The sequence below is a fragment of the Dryobates pubescens genome, chromosome 5, assembly GCF_014839835.1.
Source record: "Dryobates pubescens isolate bDryPub1 chromosome 5, bDryPub1.pri, whole genome shotgun sequence".
NCBI lineage: Eukaryota > Metazoa > Chordata > Aves > Piciformes > Picidae > Dryobates > Dryobates pubescens.
In genome coordinates this window covers 7444172-7457937 of record NC_071616.1, presented here as the reverse complement: position 1 = coordinate 7457937, position 13766 = coordinate 7444172, and the positions used below count along the sequence as shown (strand labels likewise).

General features: G+C 44.0%; 1 protein-coding gene across 1 annotated transcript in view; it reads left to right on the top strand.

The window, feature by feature from the left end:
* LOC104298868 (cytosolic phospholipase A2 epsilon) overlaps window positions 1-9445 on the top strand; it is a 39492-nt gene extending 30047 nt beyond the window's left edge. Inside the window, exons 14-20 of the mRNA XM_054161513.1 lie at window positions 130-244; window positions 786-923; window positions 4344-4451; window positions 5783-5977; window positions 6368-6534; window positions 8328-8514; window positions 9223-9445. Of these exons, the coding sequence (XP_054017488.1) occupies window positions 130-244; window positions 786-923; window positions 4344-4451; window positions 5783-5977; window positions 6368-6534; window positions 8328-8514; window positions 9223-9443 (1131 nt within the window). The 3' untranslated portion in view covers window positions 9444-9445. The remainder of the gene's footprint in view (window positions 1-129; window positions 245-785; window positions 924-4343; window positions 4452-5782; window positions 5978-6367; window positions 6535-8327; window positions 8515-9222) is intronic.
* Window positions 9446-13766: the final 4321 nt, after the last annotated feature.

Here is a 13766-nt window from a genome sequence, read left to right as displayed (position 1 = left end):
AATGAGTGGAGAGAGTAAGAAAATGAAGATGGAAGCAGGTATTTATTTTGTTATAATCTTGGAAGCCTATACAGTATGCCAAGAAGGTCCTTTGGTTTTGCTCTTTTTCTGTTTCTGGTCAATTCACAGAAGAACAACCACAAACTCTCAGATGAGCGACAGGCACTAAGGCAGGGTCAGAATCCCTTACCTATCTACATGGTCCTCAACATCAAACAAGACTACAGCCTTTCAGAATTCAAAGGTGATGGCAAAACTGAGCTCTATCTGGACTTGGTTCGTGTTCAAATGATCTGCATTATCAGTTACTGGCACATCCTGCAATCTCTTGCACTGCTGAACCATAGCATTTATTAACAGTTCCCTTTTCCCCTTAACTTCCTCTTCCATTTCTAGACTTTCTGCCTAGGCTCTGGAAGGAACCCATCTTCCATGGGGCAGGAGAAATCTAGGGGAGATGCTTAAGGACAGCCAAGGTACTCACAAGTCAAAGCCTTAGCTCTCCATGTAGGGTAACTTAGGCTAACCCATTTTGGTATAAAGTTGACTTATGTCTTACATACAGAGGCTCATTGGACACCTCTGTATGAACAGGTTTGGGAACTGTTACTGACTGAGCAGCTGAAACCAGCTGAATGATAGCTCTTTACCCTGAAGAAGTCCGTTCTGTAATCACCCTGCTGATGGGGTTTCTCCTGCATCTGCTTCTGCGTCACTTCGGAGCCCTTCCTGCAGGGAGGTAAGAACAGGACTGACATTTAAAAATTCATGTTGTGCCTCTGCAGAATGGGTGGAGTTCACTCCTTATGAGGTTGGGTTCTTAAAATACGGTGCCTTCATTCGTGCTGAGGATTTTGGCAGCGAGTTCTTCATGGGTCGCCTGATGAAGAGGCTCCCTGAGTCCCGCATCTGCTTCATGAAAGGTGAAGTACTCATTGTGGAAATTACATTGCATAAAACCATCATTTATTTTCAGTATGTACAGACCCTGCGTATTGCAGCCAGTGCCCTTCAACATTCATGACTGAAGCAATGCATGCATCATATTGCTCTCCCTCTCTGTCTGAGCTCCTTAGATGATGGAGGTGGGCTAAAAACTACTTTGTGCCCAGGTGGCCAAGAAGGCCAATGGCATCCTGGGCTGCATCAAGAATAGTGTGGCCAGCAGGAGCAGGGAAATCATTGTGCCTCTGTACTCAGCACTGGTTAGGCCACACCTTGAGTCCTGTGTCCAGTTCTGGGCCCCTCAGTTTAGGAAAGATGTTGAGCTGCTGGAATGTGTCCAGAGAAGGGCAACAAAGCTGGTGAGGGATTTGGAGCACAAGCCCTATGAGGAGAGGCTGAGGGAGCTGGGATTGTTTAGCCTGGAGAAGAGGAGGCTCAGGGGAGACCTCCTTGCTGTCTACAACTACCTGAAAGGTGGTTGTAGCCAGGAGGGGGTTGGTCTCTTCTCTTAGGCAATCAGCTGCAGAACAAGAGGACAGTGTCTCAAGCTGTACCAGGGGAGGTTTAGGCTTGAGGTGAGGAGAAAGTTCTTCACTGAGAGAGTTGTTAGACATTGGAATGTGCTGCCCAGGGAGGTGGTGGAGTCCCCATCCCTGGAGGTGTTCAAGAGGGGATTGAATGTGGCACTTGGTGCCATGGTCTAGTATTCATGAGGTGTTGGGTGACAGGTTGGACTTCATAATCTTTGAGGTCCGGCCTTGTTGATTCTATGATTCTACTTTAAAGGAAGTTCTGTGAGGACAGTGGTGTAGTGTGTTCATACTCAAGGTGGCCAGGTAGAAAGCACACATGCAGGCTGGGCTGAGCTGTGTTCTCAGCTTCAACGTCTGAATGAGGCTTGTGACCCTACAGCCATAGGTGCACCTTTTGGGAAGATAGAGAGTTAAAGCAATGTTGCCATCTAGTGCTACAACGTGCAATGCCCTCCTGGGTTGCAATTAAAATGTACTGTTGGTTACCGTGTGATAGCTGAAAGATAAAAGAAAGGTGTCATTTGCAGGGAGAGGCAAGGCTTTTTCTAAGAGCAGCGGCTACAGCTGCAAAGGTTTGAAGAGTTTATGGAGACGCAAGACCTGACGGTTCCAGAAGAAAAGCAAGGGTGCATGAAGCTTGGCTGTTATCTTCCACTCTCTCTGCTTAGTAAGAGGTGCAATCTCTCATAGTTCTCACTTCAGTGAATACAGGCACCATGAAAGTTCAGTGCAAGTGGTTAGAGGACCATCGCAATGCAATTAAGACCAAGTTTTGGTGGGACAACAGGCTTGGAAAGACATTAAAATGCACAAGCAGGATGTGAATCCTGGGGCTCAGGGAACAGAGGAGTTACAAAGTGAAAAGGCACCAAGTGAAGAGAGGAGAAACCAGAGGAGATGCCCTGTCACAGCAGGCCTGGACAGAAGCTTCTCAAGCTTCACTGAGATGAGGTTGTGTTGAAGGAAACTGGCCAGTAATAATCTGCAAATGAACTCTGGTTGCTGGCTAAGTGTGAGCCAGGGAACCCATCTCTGATTCCTTCATTATGTATTTCTAATATTTCTCAAGTGAGTTCCATTCTTATGGGGACTTCCAGCGAAGCAGAAGACCCTTGGCTTCTTGCCTCACACCAAGAACAGGCCAGGTTTAGAAGGGAATTTTATTTCTGTTACTAACTTATGGAATGCCTGATTGTTGCATTGTGCAGTTCAAACTATTGCATCCTCTGTACAGCTTTTGCAGAACTCTCACTGGTAGAGATTTTTAAGACAAAATTCAGCACTGCCTTCTCTGGCAGAGTTTCTCTCAGGAAGATCCAAAAGGCTTCTGGAGACTTCTGCACTGGGGAGATATTTTTGGATGTTCTTTTAAGTGGGAGGGTGAAACTGGAGGAAGGACTGTGAGAATGAGAATAACAAGGAGAAGAACAGGAGTTTCACAAGAACTTTAGAATAGAATAGAATTAACCAGGTTGGAAGAGAACTTTGAGATCAGTGAGTCCAACTTATCATCCAACACTATCTAATCAACTAAACCATGGCACCTAGCAACCCATCCAGTCTCTTCCTAAACACCTCCAGTGATGGTGACTCCACCATCACCCTGGGCAGCACATTCCAATGGCCAGTCACTCTTTCTGTGGAAAAACTTCTTCCTAACATCCAGCCTAATTCTCCCCTGGCACAGCTTGAGACTGTGTCCTCTTGTTCTGGTGCTCGTTGCCTGGGAGAAGAGACCAGCCCCCAGCTGACTACAACCTCCCTTCAGGTAGTTGTGGAGAGCAATAAGGTCTCTTCTGAGCCTCCTCTTCTCCATGCTAAGTAACCCCAGCTCCCTTAGTCTCTCCTCATAGGGCTTGTGTTCCAAACCCCTCCCCAGCTTTGTTGCCCTTCTCTGGACATGTTCCAGCAACTCAAAATATTTCCTAAACTGAAGGGACAGTGAGGATGTCTTGTTTTAGACAACTACTTTGCAGACTATCCCAAACTGCGCTCTAGCAGATTCCAAACAAGTGAGTACCTGGTTGTAATGGGGTGGGGCAGATCCCCTCCCCACCACAGGCAGAAATAACGACTCAGACAAACGGATTGCAAAAGTGATGAAAGTTTAAATAGAAAGCGGTGAATGTTACAGAAAACCCAAAGCGCAGTGACAAAGAAAGATCCCATCCCCACCTGAGGGTGCATCCAAAACCCCCAGGGCTCCTTCTTCCCCCTCCCTCTGCTGGGCTAGTCTCAGCTGGCCAGGCCTGAGACTGCCCATCCCCCTGTGGCCTTGGGCCCAATCAGGCCCATGGCCGGGAGATCTCTCCCCCAGTTACCAAGTCTCGGAGAGGGAAGGAAAGAGGAAGTGCCAGACCCCACCGCAAAATTTATAGTGGTACAAGGGATTATGGTAGAAATACCTAATTTCCTGAGTCCACCCACTGGGATGGACTTCTGGACACAGGAAACACCCCTGTAGCAGAGGGCACCCAGCCCAAACTACGACACTGGTTGTATATGACACGCTTTGTAGACCCAATCCTTATTTCCTTACGGGAAATGGCATGGGTTTACTCTCTGATGACAGCTGCTTATAGGACAGAAAATGTTGTTACGCAGCGTATTGGCAATAGCTGTGCTTGGCAATGAATTACAGTGACCAAAGGTCCAAGAGAGTGCTTAAAAGGGTAGGTTCCTTTTTGAGGACAGAGTGAGTTGCCACAAAAGAACTTCATACAACTTCTGTGAGAGTTTGGAATTATTAAGGTTTCCTGATACCCCTTGCAAAGCAGAAAGTTTTGTGGCTTATTTATTTACTTAGAGATATTTGCAATTAAAAGATTTCCAAAGCAATTTCACCTGTTCTCTACCATTGCACAGGCATGTGGAGCAATGTCTTTTCCTACAACCTCCTGGATATCTGGCATTCCTCGGATCCTACTCAAAGGCGCTCACTGAGGTGTACCCGCCCCAGGACTGTTGATGTTGGTTGGTTACTCTTCTCTTTCTGCTTTTCTCACTGCCTTGTGAATCTTGCTGTGAATGTTACATTCAAATGTGTATAGTGGTTTTTTACATCTTCAAACTGAAAACTATGCTGCAGTGGTTTTTTAACCTCTTCCCCTGAGGCCTCATTTTGCCATGAATATGTAATTAGTTTCCCCTTCTAAATCTGTTAACAGCAATATTACTTCTATTAGTCCCCCTTGGGTTGCATTTATACAAGGGATGATTTCCCACCAGATATAAAACATTTTTTAACAGATCTGTGAAACTGCATGTTATAGCAAGCATCTCAGTGCTCTCTCCTTTGTCTGCCTTGACTGATGGTGCATTTTATATATTGTTGTTGACAATTCAGTTATATCCATTAAGTGGAAATCCATTTCAGTTGTGTTTGATTGTACTGTAAACTTGTATTCTCCTTAGAGGTGTTAGCTGTGTTAGATGTGGTTAGTACATTTGATTTAAGGGCTTTTCATCACTTTCTCCATCTCCTAACTCTGAGATCAATAAATACTTGTGATAGAAATTCATTAAGTCTCATTAGGTACCATCTAAAACAATTCTTTTTCTCTGCTCCTTTCTGGGTGTCTATGTGGACACAGTCTCTGGACACAGTCTAGAGGACATAGTCTCAAGCTGTTCCAGGGGAGATTTAGACTGGATGTTAGGAAGAAATTCTTCATAGAGAGAGTGATTAGCCATTGGAATGGGCTGCCCAAGGAGGTGGTGGAGTCGTCATCATTGGAGGTGTTTAGGAGGAGACTTGATGGGGTGCTTGGTGCCGTGGTTTAGTTGATTAGGTGGTGTTGGATGATAGATTGGACACGATGATCTTGAAGGTCTCTTCCAACCTATTCTATTCTATTCTATTCTAATCTATTCTATTCTATTCTATGTCTCCTAATCATTCTGTTGTGGTTTTTCTTTTCATTTTGTTTCATTTCCAAGCTGGATTGGATTAAGTTTGAAAGAAACTGGTCCAGATTTTCAGCCTACCCTGACCTTTACACAGGGAATCCACCTGTAGCTACTATCAAGCAGTAGATTGTTTTGTGGGCTGTTTTTTTTGTTGTTGTTTATGTTTGTTTGTTTCAATTTTAAGAAGTTTATTACTGTTCTAACTGTTTTTCATACAATACACTTTACTGTCAATTTATTTTTTCCCTCCTTTTTCCTACTTTGATTTTATGTTGTAATTAGGATCTTCTTTCTATCTCAACTGTGTTTTGTCTAGCTAATATTAGATGCCTTTTGGTATTTTAAGTATTGTATAAAAAACAACCCCCAACCTGTTCACCTCTTCTGCCCTTCAGAAGGAGATGAGCCTTCCCCACCAGTCAGGAGCAATGAGTTAGACAGCTACTTAGTCACCCCTGAATGTGGCATCATGGGCATCATTCGGCAGATCCTGACTGAGCGGGTGATGGTTTCAAAGTTCTACAACTTCCTGAAGGGGTTCCAGATACACAATGAATACCTTCAGAGCAAAAGCTTCCATATATGGAAAGGTAAACATCCCTGAATTAGTGGTTTTTGTCTGCTTAGATGGTTGGTGTTTCCATTGGTGAAGGCAGAGGATGAACAGGCTTTATTCCTCACTTTGGAAACAAAAATGTCAAGGCAGCTAGACAAATTTTATCCAGTCAGATCAGTTACAAGAAATCCCTTGGTTCCAGGGGAGGGCAACGACTACTTATCAGAGACAGAAGAGGAGCAGCATAAGAAGTGAAGGAGCTGGGTCTTCTTACCATGCACAGGTCTTTCTCGTGCAAAGGGCTGAGTCTAGGAAAGCAAAAGTAGTGGGGACACAAGACGTTCTTTTTGCGCCCTGATTAGCCAAACAAAAGATATATTGCTTCTCTAGCGAATCACTCATCATAACAATTATTTCCTTGTAGATACTGTACTAGAGAATTTCCCCAGCCAGCTGACAGAAACAGCCGAGTTCATGTGTCTGGCAGACACAGCAGGATACATTGACATCAGCTACCCACCACTCATGAGGCCCCAGAGAAAAGTGGATGTTGTCCTGCACTTAAACTACTCTTCTGGATCACAGACATCGGTGCGATGACCATTCTGTGTGCTTTAATAATGTCTGCTGCCTTTTAGCCTTTTTAGTCCTCCCTACCTCCTAAGGAGTCAGAATAAATTGTATAGAAGAAATGGATTCTGGGAGAAATTTTAGGTCTCTCAGAGGTGCTTGTTTCTAGATGAGTGCTTTGTAGACCTCAACACTCATGTTTCAGTTGTACCTGTAATTACCTGTAGAGGCTCAAACCTCTTTCAGGTCAATACTAAAATCTGATGTGCTGGAAATCCCTGTCAGGGTGTGGATTACATCCCCTGTGTCCCTCTCAGAGCATGTCTGACCAGCAGGTGATGGTGTAGATCAACATGTCCCTGGAGGAATTCTAAAAGGGATTGGACATGGTACTTGGTGCCATGGTCTAGTAGTCATGAGGTGTTGGGTGACAGGTTGGACTTGATGATCTTTGAGGTCTTTTCCAACCTTATTGATTCTATGATTCTAAGGCCGTTGAGGCTACACCGCATATGGAGTGTTTCTTTGGAACTAGTAGCACTATGCATGAACTCATTTCCTTTGTCTTGTGATACCCATCTAAAGATATCCATGTGCAGTTGTATTATAAGTAGCTTGTCCAGCTGTCTTTGCAAGAGTACATTCTAAATTTTGGAGAAAATTGTCCTTTGGCACCATATCTGGTATTTCAAATACCAGCTAATAACTTGATCTACAATTCCTGTGACTTAATATGGATCATATAGAATCAATAAGGTTGGAAAAGACCTTAAAGATCATCAAGTCCAACCTGTCAACCAACACCTCATGACTACTAAACCATGGCACCAAGTGCCATTTCCAATCCCCTCTTGAACACCTCCAGGGACGATGACTCCACCACCTCCCTGGGCAGACCATTCCAATGGCCAATAACTCTTTCTGTGAAGAACTTTCTCCTCACCTCAAGCCTAAACTTCCCCTGGCACAGCTTGAGACTGTGTCATCTTGTTCTGATGCTGCTTGCCTGAGAGAAGGGCCCAACCCCCTCCTGGCTACAACCACCTTTCAGAGCCTCCTCTTCTCCAGGCTAAACAATCCCAACTCCCTCAGCCTCTCCTCATAGGGCTTGTGCTCGAGGCTTCTCCCCAGCCTCGTTGCCCTTCTCTGGACAAGTTCAAGAGTTTCAATGTCCTTCTTAAACTGAGGGGCCCAGAAGTTCCTGAAGACTAAAATTTCCATAGGCACCAACTAGATCCAGACGCAAAAAACTTTTTTTTTCCAAACATTGCTTACACTCTTAAAAGATTAAATTCAAAGTTCAGTCAAGGTCCTATTTCCTTCCAGATACCTACATCACATTTCATAATAATTTAAGGCATCTAAGACAGAAGCTTTTAAATATTTCATACCAAATCAAGAAAATGTTTGTACCTCAGTAAATTAATATTTAAAACCTGGTTACCTTTTCAGGTTCCTGTTCATTCTGCTCATTTCAGAATTTTCTCCAGTAAGGGACATGTTCCTTTGCCCTATGAAATGAGCCCACCCTCTCCTCCAGCTGTGAACATCTTATTTATCTTGCAGATAAAGGTTGAGGAGGAGGAGGTGAAACAACACTCAGTGAATGTTGGGGGCTGGGTCATAAATTGTTGTTCTGTTAGTAACTAGTACTTAATATCTCATGAAAGACACAAAGGCCAGAAAAAATACTGGCAGTGAATGCTGGCCCTAGACCTTCGTGAAGAGCCTTTGATGGATGCATTGTGCATGAGAGAAAGGTAGAGGGGGAATGTGGCAGAATTTCTGACCTTTTCTGTTTTTTCTGAACACAGCCTTTGGAAGAAGCCTCCAAATACTTCCTAAAGCAGGGAATCCCATTTCCCAAAATCAACTTGAGTGAAGAAGAAAAGAAAAATCTAAAAGAGTGCTATATCTTTGAAGACAAAGAGACCCCAGAGGCACCAATTGTGGTGTTTTTCCCACTGGTGAATGACACCTTCAGAAAATACAAAGAACCTGGTAAGCTGTGGGACAGAGATAATCCTCTCACTACGTGGCTCCCCATTGGCTGTATCAGAATGAGAGACATGGTCTAGTATTGCCTCCTCTGCTGTGGCTTCCATGGGAGAGAAATGTGGGTGTCTGGGTAGTGGGATTGCCATCATTGGAGGTGTTTAGAAGGAGACTTGATGGGCTGCTCGGTGCCATGGTTTAGTTGATTAGATGGTGTTGGATGATAGGTTGGACTCGATGATCTCAAAGGTCTCTTCCAACCTATTCTATTCTATTCTATTCTATTCTATTCTATTCTATTCTATTCTATTCTATTCTATTCTATTCTATTCTATTCTATTCTATTCTATTCTATTCTATTCTATTCTATTCTATTCTATTCTTTGAAATAAACCAACAATGAAGGTCAAGAATGAAGGAAAAGCACAAACAAAACCAAAACAAAGCAAAATGTTAGGAAGAAGTTTTTCACAGTAAGAGAGATTGGTCATTGGAATGGGCTGCCCAGGGAGGTGGTGGAGTCACCATCCCTGGAGGGGTTTAGGAAGAGACTGGATGAGGCACTTGGTGCCGTGGTTTAGTTGTTTAGATGGTGTTGGGTGATAGGTTGGACTCAATCTCAAAGGTTGATCAACCTGCCCATACTGCCCCACATGGAAAATGGGATGTAGGAACATCTCTGAACCTCATCAATATCCTTTCTTTATTTGTCAGGTGTGGAGCGCAGCCCTGCTGAGATGGCACAGGGCAATGTGGATGTTTCCAGTGTATTTTCCCCGTACTGCTTACACAGCTTCACCTACACAGGGGAGGAGTTCGACAAGCTGGTAGAACTGACCAGCTACAACATTCAGAACAACAAACATCTGATCCTTCAGGCTTTGAATTCAGCCATAGAGCAGAAACGACAGCACAGAAAAGAAACTACATCCTGAATTTCAGAAAGAGATCCCTGTCACTTATTTTTCTTCCTGGAGAAGAAGCAAGCCCTTTCTGGAATGAACACAATGGACCTGGGAAAGTTCAAAGACTTGTCTCAGCCTGTGGCTCCTCTCCACCACGTGGCAATCAGAGATAAACTGATCAAACAAAATGACCGTTAGTCTTGTGCTTTATTTATGTTGGAGTTCACTGTGAGTGAACGTTTCTTTCACGTACATACATGTAGATGCAGTAAATCAAAGGTTAGGAGAGACAGGGCTTATTACTGACTTTTTAAAATGCTGGAATATGGGACAGCAACAAAAATTCTTTCAAAATTTACTACACTAGTAGAAATATGCAAGATGAAGGTCAACGAGCTAGAGATACTTAATTTATGGCAAAACTAGTGCAACCGGAAAAAAATGCATCATAAATGTGAACAATATTCAAGAAAAGAAAAACTCTGCTTTCCTACAGTCTTAGCAAGAGATTTGGATAAAAATAACACGTGAAACTGAACACAAACGATACAGAAAATCTGAGATTTCATGTGGAAGATGCAAATTTTCTATACTTCTGAATTTACAGGTGTTGCTACACCTTTGATATTTAAGTTTGGAGAATCCCTTGGAGCTGACCATTTCAAATCTTCTTGCAAGACAGAATCAGCTCTTCTGGTGGTTTAGTAGTTCTGAGGTCTTGGGTGACAGGTTGGACTTGATGAACTTTGAACTCTGAGGTCTTTTCCAACCTTATTGATTCTATGATTCTGTGCTTAAGTACCTAACCTAGGTACCTTTCACTTGAACACTCATTTATTCAGACGATCCAGCTCAGCATCCAAGTCTCATTAATTTCCACGTGTTTAATAGTATTTCTTGTTATTATAGGATGGGATGCTGTGAGAATAAAAATATTAGAGACTGGGAGACATTCAGATTTTGCGGTAAGAAGGCAAGCCAAGCGTTTTTCCCTGATATCCATGGGTAATTCATGGGTAATTGCATGACATTGTCAGTCCCTTGACCACATATAGACAGCACAGGCTCTAGGCAACTGCTATCACTAGCACAAGGCAATTTGTTTAAACAGCTTATTTTTGAGATGAAGACCAAAATAATTGTTTGCTTTATGAAGGATTTAAATACTAGGACTACTCTGCAAACTTGTTTCATTAAAAAGATACTAATAAAAAAACCCAACAACAACAAACCCAAACTAAAACAACAATAACAAAAAAACCCACAAAAAACCAAACCAAACAAACCACCCAACAATTCTTCAGTCAGTATCAGCTGCCCTTAATTACTTCAAATTTAAATGAAATGCACTAACTTGTCTGCTATGGAGAAACATGTATTGGCAAACACACAGCTATGAAAATGAATCATAACCAAAAGGGAAACTAAATCCTTAATTCAAAATGAAATGTGAACCTCTAAATGGCTGAAAACTTCTTCTCTCTTGCTATCATCTGTCTCTCTCCCTTCCTTCAAGCATTCTTTTTATGCCTCATCTTTGTCTAGCCTTTGTCATCTTGAGTCTCCCGCAGTCACCTCCTATGACCTCAGCCCCCTTAGGGATGGTGCGTCCTTACCCAGCTGCTTTTCCAGGCCTTCGCACCTCCATCCAATTTGCAGTCCTGATTCAAACCTCCAGTGTGCTGAAATGGCTGTTTACTTACTGGTGCTCATCAAGGGCTCCTCTCTTTGTGATCTCTGCTACTGAGTCATGCAGTCCCCTTTGGCATTGCCTCTCTTCTCCCCCATCTCTAGATCCCTCTTGGGCTTCTCTGTTTATCATTATGGCAAACCCATTTGGGGTGACACACACATTTGCTACTTCTGCCACCCACCCATCTTCCAGCTGGGGTTTTGGGCATCTTCGAGAGTTGTGAATGGAGTTCCCACCCCTGCCACCCAAGTTCTTTGATGAATCAAATGTCAAGAATTCTGCCTTTTTCTTGCCATCCCTGCTTTTAACTATGGATCTTTGCTTCCCTTGCTACCTTTTGGGTTGTTGCCTTACCAGAAGGAAGCCCCATTTTTTCCCAGCATGTCACTAAGTCATGCTCTGCTCTACCTACTGGGGCTGAACCCATCCCATTTCCCAGCAGTTTGGTCAGGCCCACATGACAGCTCCTAGTGGTCCTTTCAGTATGGGTAAAGCTCTTGGACAAGAACTGGATCTTCTTGTCAATTCTCCCCTTGCAATCCTCAAACATCCATGACTTCATTTTCTCAGGCACGGCCACAGGCACTTGAGTCCCTCAGCAAGGTCTTTGTTGTGACACTGACAATACCTAGGTGCAAGTGTTCTGCACTGCTGTAGATGCTGTAAAAGGCCTGGCTTAAGCCTGCATAGAGCCATCCATTTCCTGGGGCACTGGGGGTCTTCACCCATATATATGTAGCAGCTCCATAGGCAATAAATGTTCTTGTGTTGAGGGGAAGGACCACAGGCCCATGCCATCTGCAGTTGTTTTCTTCCTCTCTGAGCTATTACTGAGGTGTCTCCAGGTGACGGTATCTCAGCCTGTTCTCTTGAATCCTCTCTAGTCAGCACTCCTGGTCCACGCTTAATAGAGTTGCTTAGTTTGTGACTTAGGGGGTTGGTTAATTTGTTGGGCTCAGCTTACTTTTTTATCACTGCCTTTATTAATTAACTGTGCAGACCATGTTGCAGGAGGTCATTGGTTCTTGCAGGCTGATGCAGAAGCTCCCTGTGGTCTTGTCTCCCGGCATATTTTTTTCCCCTCCTTCTGCTGCTAATGGGATTTGTTCCCTGTGCTCAGCCTCTGGGCTCTACTGAGGCATTGGAAGAATGCAGGTAACAGCTGCATATGTGGGCATTTAAAAACTCTTTTGATTTCACACTTTGGGAGTGTCCCTTTTCACAGGAAACAGGAGTAATTTCCTGGAATTATCCCTTCAAGGGAGGGAACAAATCCAGCAGTGGGGAGAAGGTAAACTCGATGGAAATCCCAGCCTCCATTGTATCATGGTGCTAGCACCAAGAGGAGTTGGCATGGCTTTTTTCTGAAGTGTTTTAAAAGGCAGAGCTCTTGGCAGATCTGGTAATAGGAACTACACACACTAACATGGTGACCTCCTTAACTGTAATTGATACGTTCTGCACCTTTTCTGTGTCTGCCTTCTCTTTCTTACCTATTCATTATCCATAGGTATGTGAAGGGATTAGCATGCAATTGCGCCTTTGCCCCAGCCCTTCTGATTATCACAAAGGTGCATCCCAGAACAGCTCAGTGAGGTGAGTCAGCCCACAGGAACCTAAGGAAAGCAGCAGTGGGGTGGTTTTAATCCGTCGCGAGACATGTGAATACTCAGAAAGTCCTGGCCAGTGAGTGCAGCTGAGGAAGCAGAAGCTGAGGAAGCAGAAGTTGATTAAATGGTTGGCAGCACCATTTTAAGCTGTTCTGTTGTCTAAAGAGTGAACAAGCAAAAGATTGTTGCAAACAGTCTGAAGTGAGGGATTAGTTTGTGAGACTACAGGCTGCACCACGTGAATGACAGGAAAGATGTCTGCCACTGCAGATAGAGGAGAACAGGGGTGGTAGAGCAGGACTTCTTTCTGAGAAATTGTTTCAGAATCTCCTCACATGTAAAGCTCTGATGTACATGTGCAGCATCCCACCCTCTTCTCTTACCAGGGGGATAATGCTGCAGAGGATGCCCTTAGGGCCTCATTCCAGATATGGAAAACAAAGCTGGTGAGGGGTTTGGAGCACAAGCCCTGTGAGGAGAGGCTGAGGGAGCTGGGGGTGCTTAGTCTGGAGAAGAAGAGGCTCAGGGGAGACCTTATTGCTCTCTACAACTACCTGAAGGGAGGTTGTAGCCAGGTGGGGGCTGGTCTCTTCTCCCAGGCAACCTATGACAGAACAAGAGGACACAGTCTCAAGATGTGCCAGGGGAGGTTTAGGCTGGAGGTTAGTCAGAAGTTTTTCACAGAAAGAGTGATTGGCCATTGGAATGTGCTGCCCAGGGAGGTGGTGGAGTCACCATCACTGGAGGTGTTTAGGAAGAGATTGGATGGGGTGTTTGTTGCCATGGTTTAGTTGATTAGATGGTGTTGGGTGGTAGGTTGGATTTGATGATCTTGAAGGTCTTTTCCAACCTGGTCCATTCCATTCCATTCCATTCCATTCCATGCTACTTTACACTACTCTATTCTTCAATAATTCGTTTCCACCAGGGCTGGTTTCCTCACAGCCTAATCATGGTATGTTGGTAGCAATGGGTGAGAGCTGTGTGTCTTTCATGCCACTGACCTTCCATACCTTTGAATTCCTTCTGAGAACCTGTACTTTACAGGAT